At 42.4% G+C, this 20,893-nt stretch overlaps 2 protein-coding genes across 4 annotated transcripts in view; one reads left to right on the top strand and one right to left on the bottom strand.

The window, feature by feature from the left end:
- The window catches only part of kcnab1a (potassium voltage-gated channel subfamily A regulatory beta subunit 1a), a 115,667-nt gene extending 107,889 nt beyond the window's left edge, over positions 1 to 7,778 (top strand). For all 3 annotated transcript variants that reach the window (XM_084351133.1, XM_084351135.1, XM_084351134.1), the window contains exons 10-14: positions 152 to 272; positions 585 to 679; positions 3,076 to 3,196; positions 3,671 to 3,759; positions 3,856 to 7,778. In XM_084351133.1, the coding sequence (XP_084207259.1) occupies positions 152 to 272; positions 585 to 679; positions 3,076 to 3,196; positions 3,671 to 3,759; positions 3,856 to 3,945 (516 nt within the window). In that variant the 3' untranslated portion in view covers positions 3,946 to 7,778. The remainder of the gene's footprint in view (positions 1 to 151; positions 273 to 584; positions 680 to 3,075; positions 3,197 to 3,670; positions 3,760 to 3,855) is intronic.
- A 204-nt stretch (positions 7,779 to 7,982) lies between these two features.
- On the bottom strand, positions 7,983 to 10,513 carry ssr3 (signal sequence receptor, gamma). The gene is made up of 5 exons (XM_084350827.1): positions 10,276 to 10,513; positions 9,683 to 9,809; positions 9,258 to 9,356; positions 8,653 to 8,784; positions 7,983 to 8,268 (listed from the first exon to the last, which is right to left on the bottom strand). The coding sequence occupies exons 1-5, from the start codon at positions 10,406 to 10,408 to the stop codon at positions 8,202 to 8,204; spliced, it is 558 nt and encodes a 185-aa protein (XP_084206953.1). The 5' UTR covers positions 10,409 to 10,513; the 3' UTR covers positions 7,983 to 8,201.
- Positions 10,514 to 20,893: the final 10,380 nt, after the last annotated feature.

Raw genomic sequence — 20,893 nt, 5'->3', positions numbered from 1 at the left:
GTTTCTCTCCTAACCTTTACTAATGCAAAACTCACCTTTTGTTCTTTTATCCAAGCTCTTTCCTTCCTTTATTCTCACCAAAAAGAAAACAACATCGAAACAACCGTCCATTTACCTTTTATCTCTGTCTTCCTGTTGTTTTTATCTCCAGGAGGCGTATTCAGTGGCAAGACAGTTTAATCTCATCCCTCCAGTGTGCGAGCAGGCAGAGTATCATCTCTTCCAGAGGGAGAAAGTAGAAGTTCAACTTCCTGAACTTTACCACAAGATAGGCAAGTATTCATTGTGCGTGTTGTGACGAATTTGTCAATCAATGCCTGATAATGAAATGTCCTGATGCTAGTGAGCACACACATCCGATGGTCGGGACATTCTCACACTCAGTTTGTCATAAATGAGAAAAAGAAGGAATAAATTCAACAGATAAATAATCTCCGTCAGCAGCTGTTGCTCATCTCTTTTCATCTCTCTCATACATTTTCACTTTCCTGCCACTGTTCTCGCACATTTTTTCACACCTCTCCCTTCGACGCATCTCACCAAAACGTCTCCTGTTTAACTCCTGCTTGTCTCCATGGTGACAGGAGTTGGGGCGATGACGTGGTCACCGCTGGCGTGCGGCATCATCACAGGGAAATATGAAAATGGCATTCCTGAATCTTCCAGGGCCTCCATGAAGGTAGGCAAGAAAACCCCATCAGGACTTGGTTTGTGACATTCAACACACCAGGGTTATGTAGTTTGTTCCTAAAATAGAACGACCACAGTGTCAGTGTCCGGAAGGGTTATCTAGAAAAAGTGTTTAATCAAGTGTTCAGTCACCCAAACATCACAGCTAATCAGTGCTGCCTACCTCAGACAGCTATGTTTAGTGTATATTATATAGTATATAAGCTTTTTTCTTCCTTCTAGACCGGCTACCTGCCTCTTCCTTCTCAGTTCAAGATACAGAAACTGATTTCTAGAGGATTCTTGAAACACTTGACCCACTGTACCTAAAGATGTTTTCACTTGTTTTAAAGGAGCTCTGTGAAACTTGTTGTGCTGGAAGTCGGTCATTAATTTATGTTAGCGGACTCCAATTCTAAACTAACGTCAGCTACAGTTGACCCTGTTATCGGGGCGGAGAGAGGCAGTGAGACGAGGCACTCGTGCATGAAGTCACTTCCTTTGGAGTGTCACGGAAAATCCAACCCGAGTCCTTCACAAAGAAACCCACAGTCCAGCGGCATTAATCAGCATTAAGGCTTGTAAAGGCGACGAGAGAAACAGGGAAGGGCTCTTTTTTAATGTCATGTTACATCTGCTCATATAAGGCCAATAAAAAATGGATTAATACATGTAAATTGCTACGATTGTTACACAGAGCGTAGAGAGAAGTACGTTTTGGGGATTAATTATTGACAGAAATGACTTGATCAACTAGAGATTTTTTTATCAAATACTTGCACCCTTCACCTCTAAAAATCCTTCAAACTTAACAGTCTGTGAGGGAAACGTTCTCATAACTCATACTTAAGCCCTATTCACACAGGACTAATATTACCAAGGGACCTCATGTGATTTAGAAATTACCACCCCGTGTCTGTGTTTCATGTTATGCATTCGCTCACAGCCACAATATGTTTTTAATGTAGTTTAGAGTTATTTTACTCACTTTCTGCATGTGTTATTAGCAGAAATACACACATGCAGCTCATTCAGATCCAGTAACAGATGTGTTGCAGCTCCACATGAATATGGCAGCCTTGTGTTGCTTCTCACCTTCGTTGTCATCACTCATTTTAAACTACATTATAGCCGATCTCACGGCGCAGCTGTTAACTGCTGTTCAGCATGTTATTAGCCGCAATCAGATTTCTTACTTGTTCAGTTGTCTGACAACCGAAAACAGATGTTGAAAAATGAAAAAAACGACCCCACGTCACAGAGATGCCGAGTCGCATGGGACTAATAATATCACATGACCTTTGAGTGCTTCAGGAGCTGCAACACTGCAGGTTTTCTAACGATCCAGAAGACATGGAGTCAACAATAAAAGCAGCTTATTGTGCAGAGCAACACACAGTTATGGACTGGCAGTTTTGGACATCACTTATAAAAGAAGATCCATCAAAGTAATGAACGCATTCGACCTTAACACAAGTAGTCTGTGACGGCCAGCAGCAGGTGCAGTGGACTAAGAAGGACAGTGGAGGTTAAAACCACAGCCCAGCCTGGACCGATGTGATTGTTGATAAACCTACAAGCCAAACGCCAAAGCATGAGCTGTGAAATAAGATGGAGAATATCCAGTAGATATCGTCTCTGAGCCAACATAACTCAACTGTGACAAACAGACTAACACATGGGCCAGAATCCCTGTGGAAGACTTTCAACACCTCTTTGATTGCACGCAGTCGTTGGACAGTCGTCCAATACAACATTAGTGAAGCAGATGTCTCTCGTGCTTCAAACATTTAGTCGAGTTACACTGGGAATGATGTTCAATCTTGTTTTAATTTAGTTACTAATTTTATTTTTATTGTATTTTAATGCTCAAAGGAATAGTTTGAAATTTTAGGAAATATGCTCCGATGAAAGGATCAATATGCCTTCACATGTGTGCACTCTGAAGCTACAGCCAGGAGACCACTAGCTTAGCTGAGCATTAAGACTGAAAGCAGGGGGAAAAGCTAGCCTGGCTCTGTCCAACGGTTAAAAAAAATGCCTACAAGCACATCCGAAGCTCACGACAATAAGAAATGTGGGTGAAAAACGTCATCAGCTTTCCAAGGCTGTATTATTCATCTCAGGCCCATAACGACCAGTAGAAACAGATCAATACCAGCTGCCTGTATTGGCATATATGATTAAATATAGTCATGTCTGCAGCACCTTATCTATTTCTCAGCCTTATGCAACATGCTCACAGTTCAGCAGCACTCACTCCCTCTCACTCCTTGACTCTCCTTGACTTTTCCCTTCCTCGAGTTTTTCTCCCCCCCCCCCCCATCTGATCTGTCTCTACTTTGCTTTGTGTCTTTCTCTTCCCTCACTCACCCATTCACTCTATCTCCTCCTGTCTCCCGCCAGTCGTATCAGTGGCTGAAGGAGAAAATAGTAAGTGAGGACGGAAGGAAGCAACAAGCCAAGCTGAAAGAGCTCAACCACATAGCGGAGAAGCTGGGCTGCACTCTGCCTCAGCTGGCTGTGGGTAAGATGTCTCTGCCCACCTTTACCTTCTCACAACAAGCAGGAACCTTTTGAATGCAAGACGCGACCGCACATCATCCTTCGCACAATGTCTGTGTTTAGTTTTTATTTGATTTTCCCCACTGGCTTCACACTGACACGCAAATACACAGATACTTACATCTATTTGTGCTGCTTGTGCATCAATAAAATAACTGAGCTGCCTGGAAGGTAGACATAAATGCATTGAGATTTAAAACATCTGCGGTGTGCTTTGGAGAAACGGCTGGCGGTAATGTTAAGGTTTACGATTTGAAGTAAATCCACTAAAAGAAACCTCGGATTTGTCTTCTAACGCCCTGTGATAAATTGCTATATGGATCCAGGGAGAGCAAGTAGAGGACTAAAAGCGCTGTTTTATTTGTGGACAATAATAAGCGGCAGTGTGCCATCATGTGGGCGCTCTGTGAACATCAACCTCAATGTCTCTCTCCAGCATGGTGTCTAAGAAATGAAGGAGTGAGCTCAGTTCTTCTGGGAACATCCAACCCTGAGCAGCTCACTGAGAACCTCGGCGCCATACAGGTGGGATCAAAGAGCTATATCTGATTCTCTTCATACATCCAGGGTACTTTTTACTTTTTTCTCACCACACATACTCAATTCTGCTCTTTTGTCCAGGTCCTTCCCAAGATGACGTCTCACATAGTGTCTGAAATCGACCACATCCTGGGCAACAGGCCGTACAGTAAGAAGGACTACCGCTCTTAGAACAGGCTGGTCGGCCTGCCTGCTTACCTAGCTACTTAACCACACCGCTACCACGGAGCCACCGTTCAATGTTAAGGTCCGTGGTTCTCTCCTTGGGCCCCACTCAGCTCCAGCCCACTTCAGCCTGGAACAGACCAGCCTCGCTAAGCAGCAGCACCGCATCCCGTAACCTCGTCTGTCTGTTTGAGACGCATCATCTCAGGTCCAGTCCAGTTCAGCCAAGAGATGCTCACCCAGCTCAGCTTTTTTGCAGCCTGAAAACGCAAACTCCCTGAGTACATCAAACCTAAGGTGTTAACCCTCCCAGCACCGGTCCATTCAAGTATAACTATGCAGAGTTTAGTTACAGCCCATGTTACAGTTCAGATTCACCATCCATCCGGGGACCTCGTTAAGAAATTCAATCCATTAAATTCAACTTCTATTATATGGTAAGATATGAGAATTTAAAGTTAAAGTGCCTTGCTCAAGGGCACCTTGATAGTAATTGTTAAGCGGGACGGTTTTACCGACTCCCATCCTCCCAGCTCGCCCCGGTGACTCAGGCCATCAACTCTCAGATGTCCAGACTTCCACCCACAATTTAATTTGAGCACAAAATTCAGATTGAGCACATGTTTTATTCATGAGGGTGACTGCACCACAGCTGAATACATCAATGCAAGCACCTTAGACTTTTTAAATTAAAGGTACCTTTAGGGAAGGGGACATGAAGATGCTTAAGCTGCATGAACGGTCAGTCAGTCTTCGTGCTTTCATTAGATTGCTATGCAGTGCAGCAAATAAATTACCATACGAGCTCAATACTCTCACCTCTCATGTCGAAGTCGTGGGATCAAATGTCTCAATTATTTTCCCATGAAACGTGAGGTTAAGCATTGACACGGTGACCTGAACATACTTCTTAAAAATATAGCTTTTAAGAATGAGGCCTCAACGTGCCAGTTTCCCTGTTAGCTTGGATTATCTTTCAACTATTTACCAAATGTACTCAGTCCCATATTTACTATAGTACAGACTAGTATCCAGTAGATAATATAGGCTGCAAATCCTGAGTGTATTAACCAACAGATGCATGTCTCCCCTGCTATAGCGTGCCTCTCTTTTCTTTCCTACAAAGCACATAATTAAACAGCAGAAAGGAGTTGGGTCTACTGTCTGTGACCGCCTGTGAAGCAGAGGATCATCAGTGTCAGTGGGACTGGGACTCTGTTGAGGGAGAGAGTGAAGCATGTCGCCCCCGTGTGGTGTTTTTGAGGAACCGCTGCTCTGCTTCACTAGATTATAGAAGAGAGAAATAACACTTTGGACTACTTTTCTCTCAGTTTGCGCTCGTTATGGAGACATTTGACTCCTTTTCTGCCTGTGAACTGAACCTGCATTGCTGATTGCCTCGATGAACCCTGCAGAAAAGGACTTAAGCGTATAATAAATATAGTAAATCTATGTAATAAAAGGATGACTGGCCTCCTGGCTGGTTGTGTTTATAATAACTGAAAACATTGCTTGTTAATGGCACAAAGAGGCATATAGGCAAGGTCTTTGGGCAAAGATAACAGTATTTATTTTAGAGTAGTGAATAAATATGAAATTTATTTTGACATTTTGAGATTTTGTTTGGAGAATTATGGGGATGTTATATATACATACAATGTTAAAGCATACTTTGTAACATAAGAAAACCAGAAAGAAGCCTCTCGTGCATATGAGGACTTCACTGTACTGTATGGCTAATATATAAATAAGATGTAAATAGAGTTATTTTGTTGCTCCTCTGCTGTTTCACTGCATCACTTGCAGTGTTTTCAGTCACTCTTCATCCCGTCCTCCTCCGGCCTGACTTTACACTGTCACAGACTTCACTTCTCTCTCCTGAAGGATATTTCATCAACTATCTGAAAGGAGTAAGGCTCAATTTTGTTTATTGTGTTAGCATTGTGAAGTCAGATCATGATATCTGTATCAGTAATAGCGTTTTTTAAAGCTGCTACAAGGAAGTGTCTCTATGTCAATTGTGTCCCCTGTGGACAACAGCCGTGGTGTTTCCATCGCCTCCTGTCGTAAAGATCTTGAACTGCTATTGGGTGCATTTGTTTTGGAAGTGAGTGGGAAAAAACACTATTGTATGCAGAATATATCTGTTTATTGCTATATACGTAGGATTAATAACTGTATTATGACAATGGTGAAACAAAGGAAACTACAGAGCAGCTTCTTTCCTCAGGCTGTGAGACTCCACCATAAAAATAGTTTTGATTTCATGACTTATCCAACCCAGATAAGTGGGAATCCAACCTGGTGACAGACATTAAGAATGACTTGTTTATGTAGGTTATATAGAGGCATCAGTATTAAATGAAGACTGTTTCATAACCACTTAAAAGTCCCCTGCAGTACGTTGTACTGAACTTCTGCTCAGACATTATTGACCTTAGCTCATTATCTCTGACCAGGCGGCTCAGCTCTCACAGTTCACAGATGTCACCTTCATGCGTTCTGGTTCTTTTATCATCTGGAAAACAAGCCATCACAGAGATCAGCAGAAATGTTGGCCGGGTGCCAGTTGAGTCACTGTCTCCGTCTTCATTGTGCTTTTGTTGACTTGTAGCACAAACGCCCTCAGAGTTTGATGAAAGGAAATTTTCTGTCTGTGTAGACCTTTGCCAAAAATGCTGTTACACATATTTGAACGGAGCATCAATAAGTGGTGTTTGGCTCAGGGTTTATTTTAAGAAGCCTGGCCTTGGATAAGGAATAGACTTCTTTATGACTTTCTGCATTGAAGTGGTGGTACATACAAAGGAGTGTGAGCTGACATGCAAATTATCGTCCATTTACTAACAAAAAACACATCCAGAAAAGACATTTTCTGCTATTTTTCCATGCAAATTACTTTCACTCATTTGTGCTCAAGTCAACAAGTTGCTCATCAGTGTGAGTCAGTAACCATGTTGGACCGCGGCATGCCGGTGTGTGTGGAGACTTCTCCGCCCGACAGAGTGCCTTGACTTGTGACTCGTCCTGCTACGGGAGAAAATTCAGGGATGTCTTTTCATTAAGAGTTGTTAAATGGTGTTTGGATGCCGTCCTACACCAGAGGTGAGACCAGAACAATATGTATCCAGATTCTTGCATCCTACACCCTCACAGAACAGTTTATGTAGAGGCAACTTTTGGGAAATTGGCTCAGAATGTAGTATATATTTCCTGCAGTGGTAATGTTTTGTTTAGTCTCTGCCTTCCTCAGTGTCTTCTTCAACCAGCCAGTTGTTTTACGGAGTATTAGTGTCTTCAGAAAAGGGCAACATGTCTTCACCAGCTTCACATGATCTCTTCACAGAGAACAGTTGAGAGCCTGTCAAAGAGGGAAAGCAAGCAATACAATATTCCTATGAAATGTAATGTATTGATAATTTAAAGAAACTGGCCAAAATCTGTGAGAATATTGACTTTGGGCATTAAGAGTCTTCAACAACTTCACTCCCTGGGGAACTGGTCTGAAGGCCAAGTCGGAGAGAAGCTTGAAACAATAAATCTGCAGCTACATGTGACCCTTATCTGTTTCAGATAACATGAAACGTCCTACAAGATGATTCATTATCTTTGACCCAAGATTGAAGCCAATTTACATCAGTTCTGTTCAAAATGACTGTAACCTGCTCTACAGATCAGTGTTGTTTTCTACAGTATGTACATTAGATCGTCATTGAGTTCTTCCTTTTGTTAAAGTGACATGCAAACCATTAGTGTATCATTTCTCTCCTGGACAGTGGTTTCTCTGTAAATAGTCTATATGAAAGTGTGATTATAAATAAATGCATCGCCAGTGGAAATATCAGTGTCTGAATTTTTCTTCTGTCGTGTCTATAAAATCACATTAAATCTTATTCTTCAAGGGCTCTGAAGCATTTGTTGATATCCTTTTGTTTGAAAAATGCCTGAAAAGATTATTAAAATAGTTTTCTTTCAATCGACTAATCGTCGTGGCTCTTAAGCAGACTGAATGGCTCACACACACGATCAACACGGACAACAAGTACACCTGGTTGCTTTATTTGTTACAAAAAACAGAAGACAGACCTGGAGAAACACCCTCCAGACATTTGATCATGAATTTCATGAAGTTGAAATGTGATAATCCAATCCCCCCTCTTTGACCCCATCCCCAGTTTAAGTGAAAAACAATATAGTGTAGAGCCATCTGTGACCCACTCCCGACCCAATCCCACCCTCTTGTCCCTTCTTTTCTTCCTCCTTTACTTGGAGCCTGTGGACAGCAGAGCGATGAGTCCCGAGGAGGCACTGATGGACAGGATGTAGTTACTGGGAAAAAGCAGGTTAAGGAAAAACAAGCATCTGCAGTCAGATTTTGAAGCTCACACAACTCAAACATATCGCGACTAAATTAACTGTACTGCACTCGTGCCATTTAAATAGCGATTCCATATAGAGATGACTGATAATACAGTACATGTAAAGCTTCTTTTCTACAGCACACTCTGGCAAACTTCTTCTATTAGGGTGCAGTTTCGGCCCTCAGACTTTCTTCCAACACTTTTTTCCTACCTTCGAGTCTTCTTCCTGTGATCAACGCCTCACCACAACCCTTGGTGTGCCTTTCTTTTCTATTACGAGCGTCTCCTCTAACCTGAACAATACCAAATGTTGTAAGTGTTCATGACATGTACAGTACGTTGTAAAGGATACACAGTGGGGTTGAAGTTCTTGAGCAGGAAGAAGGAGGCTACGATGACGAGAACCAGGAAGAGAGTGTTGTTGTAGAAGATGGAGAAGGTGGTGGCCTCGTAGTCAGCGACCTCATTCTTCTTCCACAGGATCCTGGACAAACAGAAAAATACAACAGTCAGTCACTTTTATGGCCATGTAAAAACACTGTACACTTAGTAGTTATTAGTATGGAGGCATCACAGAGAACCCTTCACTCAATAAAGAGACTTATTCTGTAATAGAGGAAGTCAAAGAGAAGACTCTTACATCTGCCATACATTATAAATGTGTTGCTGTTTCACTAGGGGATGATCACTCGAGGCTGTTGTGGTGCATGTCAATGCTTAGCTATTTAAATGATGATGTCCCCAACTATAATATAGTCCTATGGATTATAGTTAGAGGTCAACGTATTTTGAATCTATGAAGATAGACGTCAGCAACATATTTATGCTTCATGCATAATGTCTGACATACTGCACTGAAGTCACTTTTCATCTGTCAGAGCTAATTGTGAAACCAAAAGCAGACAACGAGCATCTAACACACTTTACTGAGGATTCACAAGAGTATGCGTGGTTCACCTCTCGTCTTTCTCCTTGCGGGACATCTTGCGGTTGTCTGCCTCAGACAGCTTCCTGGTTACCTCCTTGGAAACGGCATCCTCGCGTTTCTGGGCAACTCTGGAGGATGAAGAGAGAAAGGTCAGCGTGAAAAGATAGATAGAAATCCACTGATAAGAACAAAGATGAACTACGTTTTTATGCAAGCAATAATCTCCCCCTTATTTATTTTAGGTGGTTCTTTGTTTACCAGGCAGATGGTGTTACTTACCAGACTACTTTTTCCAAAGTTTCCCAAATAAATGTATCATTTGTCAATCAAATTTTAAAAATAAGTATCAGCACTGTGACAGTAATACCCCTGATCGTACTAATGCACATGTACAGGAAAAACTGTGAACCCTTCAGAGTAGACACATGCAGAGTAGTGTGTTTATCCTTCTTACTTGTGTTTGAGAACAAACTTGACGTTCTTGTAGGCAAAGGCCACCAGGTAGGTGCTGACCAGAGTCATCACAGCGTACAGAACTGCAGACTGGACCAGGTCCATGTGCCAAATCCTCCAAAAGAGCCCTGGAGAGATAACAGTCACTTACTGATCAGTGAACATACAGTATGTTGGTTAGAGACGTGTTGTTAACCAGATGTTCACCTCTAACTAAAATCTCATCAAGACTGGGAGTTCATCCTGAGCTTTTTATCAAGCTTTTCAACGATAAATCAGCATTACATAGATTACTACATAACTGTATTGTTTATTACCATGATCTTAACTTGTTCTTACACATACAGTAACTTTACTTTGTAACAGTTAGCAATGACAGTACACTAGCTTTAGCATATCACAGTCATTCTTTCTGACTATGTTGTGCTATTACACTTTACCGCCTATGAAAGTGTGTGTAGTTTTAAGGTTAATTTAGGTTTCTCTTGATAAGCACATCATTCAGTCAGTTTTTCTTTAATTAGCTTAACCCCTTCAATGAATCTTGGTTAGCTTAGCTAGCAGCAGCTAGCTTCTCCAGACTCTGGTACTCACAGATGGGGATGGCAGAAACGATGAGTGCGTTTCCGTAAAACAGAGCGGTGGACTTCGCTGAGAGGTTTCTGCTGAAGTCCTGGAGGAGAAGGTCTTCCTCCGACTGCTGCTTGTTGCTGCCTTTGGGAGCCATGTCTGCGGATTGAGCGGTCTGTGTGCTGCTCTGCTCTGGACACAAGAAGACTGACACGTCGGTGTACGAGGAGAAGAGGGACGCGTCAGCATAAACCCGGAAATAAGCCGGCGTTCTTCTTCTTCTTCTTCTGCCCTCAACTCTTACAGGAGACACTTCAGCTCACTGCTGCCCCCCGCAGGAAGACATAGGTACTGCACCTGTAACACGGTGAGTTCAGCCGACCTACAGGCTGCAGCGAGACATTATAGGACACGTTCAGCAAAACCCCAACATCTCATCATTTCCTTTTTTATCTCATTTGCCAAATTTAGGGGTTATTCATTTCTAAAATGTTTCATAGGCTACTTCCCCTAACACAGCCTGATGGATATTTATTTATGGTCCTCACTGAACACATTGTGTGTCTTAATCTGGCAACTGAACCCTTTCAAGGAGGAGTGGAGGAAAATATGGAAAAATATTCCCATGGTGAGTCATAAGTATGGGCTAAAAAGTCAACATTTATCTCATACTTATGACCTTCTTTTCATCATTTTGGCTTCTATTTCATTATTATGACTTACCATGAGATTTTCTTTTTAATCAAAGATGAGTTTTCATCTATTTTTTTCCATGTAACTGGCAAAGATTGGCTTCCATAGGAAACACATACTGTGTAAAATCTGACTAAATGACTTTATTAGCAAACAAAACAAAAAAGGGGAAACCCATTACCTCAAAATTACCAAGTAGTAAGTGGTAGTAAAATAGACTAATACAGTTAAGTTGTTAAAAGTTTTTAGCTTGTAGCCTACAACTTAAATGTAATAGTCTACTCTACTTGGTAATTCTTTTTTTTTTTTTTTAAATAAAGTCACTTTCTCAGATTAGTAAGGTTAACTTACTTACAGTGTACTAGCACCACGTGGCTAGCTTACTCAGCTATCTTACTCAAGACATAGGCTATGTAACCTATATAAAATACTAACAACATCTCTCTTCGTCCCAACGAGTTGATATATGTAAGCTAGTAAGTTCAGTTTACCTTATTAAGTTCTTAAAGTTTGAGAATATTCAGATATTGTATATCAACTGATACTCTACTGAGCGACATATTAAAATAAGATAACTTAAAAACACAATAAAGGGAAGAAAAGGGGACGAGGAAAAAAAAATCAATGGGACGTATGAACACTTCTTAACTGTTTCAAACGAACATGCAGATAACGACCAGATGTACATCACTCCAGGCGATTGGGATGCTTTATTATAGATATGAAACATCAAATGTTCCTCTTTTCTCCAGTATTCTTACTTCTCCATAGATCATGCCCACTGCCCCACCACATCCCATCTCATTACACTCACATCAGCACATTTATTTGAGAGAACCGTTGCCAGTCATTATTACACTGGTAAAATAAATAACCTTTATGGTGGTACAGAAAACTCACTGCCTTCCTCTTTAAGTCCAAGTTCTCGTGCAATGCTTTTTTACTTCTCATATCCACCTTCCTCCTCGGAAACACCACAAGTACTTCTCTCATTGCAGCACCTTAAAAATGAAATGAAAATTATAAAGCTTATTTTAGTGAGGGTTTGAAGAATAATCTCCAAAATCACTCTGCTAGAGCTCCTGCAGCAGAGCGCAGAGTGGACGTGCTTGCAGGATTCACATTTTGCCCACTAGAGGTCAACATCTACATGTCTGTGCATGTCAGCTTAGGTATTCGGCTGACGCACATTTCCTGAGGGACCAGCAACAGTAAATCACAAGGATTACGAACAATCAAGGAGAGAAGGGTCACGGCCTCGTTGTGCTTATAGAACTTAAAGTGCCAGAGACAAAGTATTTATTTGGTGTTTCAGGATTTTACAGAGCAGTTACATTGTGCAGAGAGGTATCATTCAGTGGGAAGAGAGATGTGACTTACTTCTTGAGAAAATGAGTTTTCAGCCCTGCAGCAAAACTTTAAACTGACTGGAGAGACTTTTAGGAGGCTGAAGGGATAAGCGAGCAATCTCTCCCTCAAAAGAACAACAACAAATTCAATCTCAGACTTCATAAACAGGTAAGTACATGAGACTTCTCTCTACCCCACAGGCCTGGTCTCAAGTGCACACACATATTCGAGATCCTATTTTAAAACTCCTCCTCTACGCACACACATCCTCATCTGACAAACATGCCACAGTCCATGGTGTGCATGAGAGTGTGACCACACAGCTACAGATGTATAACGCATTAGCAGAGCACGAGCATCTGCAAAAGTCCCCTCTCTCTTCCTTATCGTGTCCTCCGAGCCCGTCACATGCCTGCCGCTGGAGACATTTTCAGGCCAGGGGGGGAAAAAAAACAGACAGATATTCGTCCTGCTGCTGCTGCCACCGCAGTGCTTAACCCCCCGCTGAGCTCTTCTATGTCTTCCCCTGCGTTTGCAGGAGCAAACAGCATGTGCGTGTGACTGGTGAGTGCATGGGTTTGTGTGTGAGTGTTTTAGAATGCAATGCGGACAGGCAGGTTTGCGTGATGTCCCTGTCTTTAAATGGGGATAGAGCTTAGGGATTAAGCGTGCACTTCAGGGGTGCAGGAAGGAGTCGAAGAGGAGGAGGCGAGGGAGGAGGAGGTGATGCCAAAAGGCCTGCCAACACAATGCCAGGCACGGCTGCTCCCTTGTGTGTGAGCGCGTATGTTTGTGCCAGATTACTTTGGCTTTGGTGACACCACAGACATGACCACAGGGACAAACACACACACACACACACACACACACACACACACACACACAGAGAGAGGCACACAGTGTACTCCTCCAGGGCAGTTTGCCTGGCAGTGCTGGTATGTTTTAGCTCACTATGATCACACCCTAAGGAGCCTTTATGACAGATCACCTCTCATAGTGACAAATTATTTTTGAGTTATCTTCTCTCACTCGCCCAAAGCTAAGCTGCAGGAGACCTGCATCTCCTACATCTGCATGCCACAACATCGTGTGTGTGTGTGTGTGTGTGTGTGTGTGTGTGTGTGTGTGTGATAATGATACTGTGTAAAAATAGCGCTATTGTGCCATCAGCTTTCCAAGGCAGTGAGATCAACATGAAGCTCTTAGCACGTACTATTGTACTGTGTTTATGACTGATGATTACTACAGTCACACACAGTTGTATCAGGAGGACAAACACACGAGAGAAGATGAATAAGAATCTCATGAGGCGTGTGTGACATTCATTTAAATGAGTCCAGGCTTATTGGATTTTAAAAGGTTTCTAAAACATAAGTGGTAACAGAGCTAAGCCATTTTACACGGTGTTGGAAAATAATATGGAAGTCCCCGGCCGCTGCAAAAATAATTCACAAAATGGTATAAAGTATGACTGAGCAGGCACGTGGTCACACAACATCCCTCTGATGCTTAAAAGAGGAACGACATTTATTAATCTTTTATCACTGACATGTGGAATGAATTCTTCACTTGGAGGGTTCAGAGAGAAAGTTAGATTTTTTTTTTCTTGTCCTCAAAACTGTTGGCTTCTCAATTTCCTCTCTGAGCTGTCTCCAGAGAAAGGGACGGCTTCATCCTGCTAACTACAGCTGAAAAGGAGCTGATGTTTGAGCTCAGGACGACAGTGAGGTCGTAATATACAACATTTATTCACCGGTTTCTTTTTCAAATACTGCTTATCCCATAAATATAAAAATTTTTGTCAAACTGAAACAAATCAAGTACATTTAAGGCAAGTCAGCTTTACATTACAATTGAAGCACAGCAGATTTGATATGTGCTTTGCAGAGTTAGCAATAAGAAGAAATAAAACACATGACGCTGAAAACACACAAAACACAAGACAAGCACTTTCATATTCACTCACCACCGCAAGAAATCTTTAGTCAAGTCCAGTCCCGGTCACACCACACACTTGATGTAGTTGTAATTGACATACCCCACTTCAGCTGAACAGTGTTGAGAAACCGTAATGCTCCCGTAACCAGTTACTCAATTGTGTTTACTGTTGGGAGTGAAGCAACACTACATGAGCTTGGCTAACCTGGCTAAGCCGCCTAGCATGCTACGGCAACAACTGCTGTACTGTCCAAACTTATAAAAACTAGCCAGGTCCATATTCAGTTCAGCCTGTACAGGACAAGGTTCATAGGACATAATGTTATTGAACCAAACGGTAGCAATACACGCACCGTTACACCCCATACACACTGGCCTTTTTACCAACACAGAGTTAACAGTGTATAACTAGCTAGCTTGCAGCACCTGGGAAAGTTGACAAGGGAGCTAGCTAACTTAATAAAATGTCCACAGATAATGTTGGCACACTATCGCTATCATGCTATTTTAACAGCAATGACCAAAGCTGACCAGCTCATCCATACTGACATCATAACAAAGGCCCATGTCGCACCACATGAATTTTACACAATAGCTTTCGCTAGCATGTTGACGCTAACAGTTAACAAGCTAACGTGAGCGCCATGCTCACAGTAAAAATTAGTTATCTGGTTATATTAAGATAGCATAACATTGGGTGTTATTACACAGCGTCAATATATTGGTTTAGTTTAATTATCTTACCTGTTTTTCATTATCCTGGAGCAAAGAGGGTTGAAGGTGAGGTCGAAGGTCCGGTCCGGTCAGTTCAAGCTAAAAATGGCGGGAATGCAAAGGATGAGCCTCAATTTAAGGGCGCAGTTCCAACCCAATGTGTTGGGTCACTATTTTTAACTCAATGTTAGCTCAAACCTACCCAACCTATGACCCAGCAGCCTTAACCCAGCATGTGGGTTATTCAAATAACCCAGTATTTTTAAACGTGCACTATGGCCAAGTGTCAAGTTCAACGGTCGAGGTGAAATGAAATGGTGGACCAACAGTCGACCACCTTGACAGTGCTGACCTTTGAACAGAGAGCAGAAGAGGAAGCTGCTGTTAACAGTACTGCACCATTCATAGCGCCTCTGTCAGAGTATAGACTGCCATAGAAAGAAGGCACGGAGGCAGGATGCATTCATGAGTGGTAAAAACACTCATCGTTTTCATTCTTGAAGTTATTGTCCCAACAGCAATCAAAGTCAGCTTTAGCTTACTTGCATAGTAAACATAATAGAAAAATGGAAACTAGCCCAGTGAGCTGTTGTTATTGACTCTAGCATGTTCCTGGCTTGCTACCATGTTGGCCAAAGAGCAACAGTAGGTCACTTACTGTGAGTAGTTTCTACCTGTTTATCAACAACAACTCTGATCAGTTCTGAGTTGTTGTTCTTAAAGTCTTTACGTAAGGAAGTCACCATTTCTAGCTGCCCTGCAACATTAAACAAAAAGGCTAAAAATTATCACAATTTTCATGATTGTGGGTAATGTTAAAGCTTTCATTGGCAAAAAAAAAATGTATGTACTGCAATTAGCCAGATGCATCAGCAGATTGTGAGGGGTCTTAGACTTAATGTGAATAATAAATAAAAAGTCAACCACAAGTCTGTGTGTCAGTTTTATATTTACTGTCATTGTTGTCAGGTAAATCTATGCATTGGTATAGCGAGACTGAAGGCTATGTGCCATCCACTAGCCCAAAATGTACTTTTTGTGCTGCACAATAATTGCAAAAGAAATGGTCATAAAACATTTGAATGAAAATTGAATGAATAACTAGTCCAGAAGAAGGATATACAGCGTGTGAGGAGGCAGAACATTGGTTGTTTTCCCTTTTTTTTTTCACTCACCATCACCTCTCAGGGTCAGATTGTGACACAGTGATAACAAACAGTATCTTAGAGTCGGGGTGAGAGATGAGTGGAGACAGGAGAGGCTGTAAAATGAGCAGATTAGAAAGGAGAGAGCAGACTGACAGAAGCACCTGTGTGATGGCACTGGAGGCGCCGTGCAACTGTTTTCGGGGTCTGGTGACACATCTTCTGTCATATCCTGCTTTCGTTAAGGAAAAGGATTGTGTTCGCCCTCCCACCCACACATAATACACCCAGCCCCTCCACCCCCGCCCATAACATCTCTCCCTCTTCACAGACATTTGCTGAAATGGTTGCGTGCGCTCCTCCACTCCTATCTCCTTCGTGTCCTGTGATTTATGTTCCCCCTTCGGCTCAAAGGCACGGCGCAGAATGTGATATGGTAGAGGTGGAGGTGGAGGTGAGGGGTGGAAGTGAAGGGTGGGGGTCCCTCAGAGAGATGAAGGGAGAAAAAGGAGTGAAACTTTGTCTTTTCAAAGGATGCCAGACATGTGTTTACACTTTCTGCCCACTTTCACCATAAATAGTTTCCTCACCCTCGGGGTTGCGCGCTTGCATGTGAACCTGCATGCAAGCATATGACTCTGTGTGTGTGTGAGAGAGAGATAGATGGAGACCAAACCAAACTTTGATCTGTTTTCTCCGTTCTCTTTCCTCATGATTGGTAGGAAAATGTGTTGGAGTTCAAGATATGACATGTAACATTTCTGCATTGAAATGTCTACAAACGACTAGACCACTGTTATATATTTTAAAGGATACGTTTACCCAAAATAGACAATTTAATCATTATATACTCAACCACTTACCGAGTAGAAGGGTGCAGGTTTGTAGTCCACAAGCATCACATTTTTTTTTTAAAACAAGGTCACCGTCTTCTTCAGCTGTTTAGGAGAATTCTGCAACACTGTTTTCACTCACTCCCTATCCCCTACATCGTGTATATGATATAGTGCACTACGTCATGTACACGATGTAGGGTACGACGGGAGGAGAATTCGGACACTACACGGGTAATTTTCTGAACGTGGTTATGTCAGCAGATGCGCCAGATACTCATGGCGTGAGTGGGCGCGCCGAGCATCGTGTAAATAATCCTGACGGTATAAAGACGTAATTTTTCATGGCGGTTGTGTTTCTTGGTCAATAAACTGTTGAAATATCAATGGTGGTGAGTTTGGTTTTGTCAGCTACTGTTTTGTGTCCTCGTCATGAGCTGTAAATGCTAGGGGTTGTGCACAAGCTGTAACATACCTAGCACGTGCTAATTAACGTTAGTGGTCAGTAGCTATTTAGCTCGTAAGCTATCGGCTACTTTCTTACGAAAAAAGTTGTGTTCTTCTTCTCCTCTGACAAACCACGACAACATTGCATTGTGGGATACGGGAGCACAATGTAGTGCACGTCGCTTGTTCACTCAATTTTGCGGTGCATTGTGGGTATTTTGTCGTCCACTACATAGTGGATGAAATCAGCCACGGAGAATTCGAACAACACTACAAAATGGCAAACACACTATATAGTGCACTACATCCGTGATAGGGGGCGATTTCGAACACGAATGACTTTGTTTGTTGTGTTTTGATTGAGAGACCCCTAGTGGCAGAAATTAAAAACAGGCAAAAAACACACACAAAACCAAGATTACTTGCTTGTTTTTTTTGTTTTTTTGTGATTATGTATTCATAATCATCAAATTAACTTTTTTCAAGGAGGAGATCGTAATCGTAAGAAGGCTTTCCTTGAAATCTCCTAGAGAGTGATACGTCACCGGGAGCTAGAGGTAGATAACATTTTAAAACAGAAAAACCTTTTTTCTTTTGCACTGTGTATGATTTTCCCTGCCGATGACGAAGGCGATGGTCTGTGAGTCATGCAGTAGGTGTGGAGGTGTGGCTGCGGTCAGATAGACATTATTTATCAGGTCAGCCAGACCCTGCCGTACAGATTCATAACTATCCAGGCTGCGATGACACAGGCTCAGCTTCCCCTGCCAGAGTTATGGTGACCCTCCAGGCAGAACTCGGTCCCAAAACAAACGCTCACGTGGCTCATTCCTTCACTCCAGCAAACCCCTGATTTCGCTGTGCACTAGAGAAACAAACAGATAAGACCGCACTGCTCTGTTTTAATGTGTGGATACCAGACGGAGTGCACTGTGGCCCCGGCTGTCTTTTAACAGGGCTGTTTGCTGTTGAATGAATTACGTGGGAATTTATATCCTTTAACAGATCTAATTATGAGAGCACAGTGCACAGGACGTGTGTGTGTGTCTGTGTGTGTGTGTGTGTGTGTGTGTGTGTGTGTGAATGTTTAGCCAATGAGCAGAGACATGAAGGCTAACCTGCTGCCAACTCGGCTTGTCTCAGAAGCAGAGAGAGAGCAGAAGATGTTGACATTTTGGCAGCGGAGAGAAGCCGCTGTTCCATCTGCATCTGAAAGGTCACTGCGGTGGGTTTTGGAGCACAGTATGTGTGTGACCATGCGTATGTGCGTATGTGTGTGTGTGTGTGTGCCCCAGTGCCTGCCAAAAGCAATGTTGTTTAATGTGTGTGTCTTTCTCATCAATTCTGTGTGAAAAGAGCAGAGGAGAGCTATAAACAAAGACGCTGGAAGTGTTGGGCATAGCACAAACAGAATAGTAGGAATCCACGCCCTACCTCTCTCTCTCTCTCTCTCTCTCTCTCTCTCTCTCTCTCTCTCTCACACACACACACACACACTCACACACACACACACACACACACACACACACACACACACACACACACACACACACACATTCATACGCACACATTCCTGCTTTGAAGATGTTTATGTGTTGGAGCAGACGAGCAGCGAACATTAGACATGAAAACATCAGTTAAAGGAATAATCAAACTTTTCGAGAAATTCTGTTTTTCCAGTCAAGTCAAACAAAGTTATTCAATCAGTTTAATCTTTGTGTTCAACACAGAGATAGCTGACATGTTTGCACAAATACTGGAAACTGCTAACTTTACACAGAAACTGAAAAGCAGGCCACTTTCAGCAACATTACCTGCAGGAGCAGCGTGTGCATCGCCTGAGCTCAGGTGGATGTAGCAGCCCATAATTCAGAATCTCACCTATTTTTTCTGTCACGCACACGGGTCTCTGCGAAAATCCACTTGAAAATAATCTGAGGATAGTCATATGCACACAATGCCAGTGCTTCGCTACAGTTTCAATGTTTAAATCTGACGATTATGTCACAGAAATGATGTTGTTAGCTGTATATATGTCATTTCTAGTGAAGAAATGTATAAATATCATGATATAATTGTGTTTTCTGTTCAGAAAACGTTTAACTTGGGTGGTTCTGTCCCCTGATGTCCAGTGCACAGCTGACAGAACAGAAGTGTATATTTTACTGTTAATTTTCCTTTTGCTTTGTTTTGGTCTCCACCAACTCCTGATCGACATGTCTGCTTCTTTAGCCGCTTATTGCACAGCAAGTTCATGAGCTAGTGGCTAACTTTGTCTGCTGGGCGAGTACTGTGCAATGTTTTTAAAGAGACTGTCACAGAGCCAGTTGTGGCAAAAAAATCATGCTGATAAAAGTGGCTAGAGTGAACCAAAAACTGTTAATTTGTGGGATGCTAAAACAAAACAATGTGCTTAAAGATGCTAAAATGCTTCATACTGCAGACTTGCTCATTCTCTGTGGTTTCATCATCACGAGTGACTTCTTTCGCATTGCACATAGTCATTTTATCCAGCACTAACATAAAATTACTGATTTGAGCAGCTCCTTTTTGTTTGAAAGTAAAACTACACTTACACGGTCTCCAAACTACTGGCTGAGATAAAGAGGAGAATGATACTTGGATGCTGCGGACTATAACCAGAGAAACTGGCTCTTGCCGCTGGAACCTGAAATGAAAACATTTGTGCTGACCGTTGCGAGGGCAACTGTTGGTGAGCTGTATCGAATGACAGGAAGATTTAGAAACCTGCTGTAAAGATGTGCTGGAACTGCTCGCTTTCAAAATAATGTATTTCAACTGCCACCTCTGCGAAACTTTTTCTCGTGTGCCTGAGGATGTTGACTAGAAGGTTTGGCAGTTTATTCGCTGTTGTGGCAGCAGCTGCGAGATGCTGTGGCCAAAATATGTCTGTCATGAAAGCAGCCTGACTGCCCCGGTGTCTAGCACTGCACGGCCTGGTGGTTACAGGGTGCACGTGATCCAGACCAAATGCTGCGCTTCAGATTCACAAAGAACAACACAGATTCCATCCTGGTCATGTAACTACAGACCAGCTGTTCACAGTCTCAGAGATACTACGTGAATAATGAGAGCTTAGCTAATTGTGTCAGCACGCTTTATGGATTTGTAAAAGGCGAAGACATCCTGAGAGAAGTATGTGTGGAGTGTGGAGAGCCAGGAGTTTAGGCAGTCTTTACACACTTGATGTAAGAGCTTGGTTTGCATTCTTGGCCTTAAGTCAAGCTCTTTCAAAGCTGGGTGTCAGATGTGCTGTTTATGATGTTCATGGATGAGATACCAAGATGCCAGAAAGGTCTGGAATGCGTCCAGTTCAGTGACATTACAGCGGCTCCGCTGTTGTTTGCAGATGATATCGTCCTTTTTGTGTCGTTGGAACTTTTAGTGTCGCTGTTTTCAAACATGAAACTGAAAGACGAGCGTCTGGTTTTTCCCCAAAGGTCCCATTCAGGTGGAGCGTTACCAAAATGAGCGAGTGGTGCTGAAAGGCAGTGAAGGACT

The sequence above is a fragment of the Pagrus pagrus genome (genome assembly GCF_965226575.1).
Source record: "Pagrus pagrus genome assembly, chromosome: 4".
In the NCBI taxonomy this organism is placed as follows: Eukaryota; Metazoa; Chordata; class Actinopteri; order Spariformes; family Sparidae; genus Pagrus; species Pagrus pagrus.
The sequence above is the reverse complement of the archived record's forward strand: the minus strand, read 5'-3'. Positions and strand labels throughout refer to the sequence as shown.

Excerpts from the sequence above, each read along its gene's own strand:
- ssr3 (XM_084350827.1), bottom strand. The coding sequence starts at position 10,408 with ATGGCTCCCAAAGGCAGCAACAAGCAGCAGTCGGAGGAAGACCTTCTC. Across the intron at positions 9,810-10,275 it reads CGTTTCTGCCATCCCCATCT|GGCTCTTTTGGAGGATTTGG; the intron begins GTGAGTACCAGA and ends TTATCTCTCCAG. Across the intron at positions 8,785-9,257 it reads CGCAAGGAGAAAGACGAGAG|GATCCTGTGGAAGAAGAATG; the intron begins GTGAACCACGCA and ends CTGTTTGTCCAG.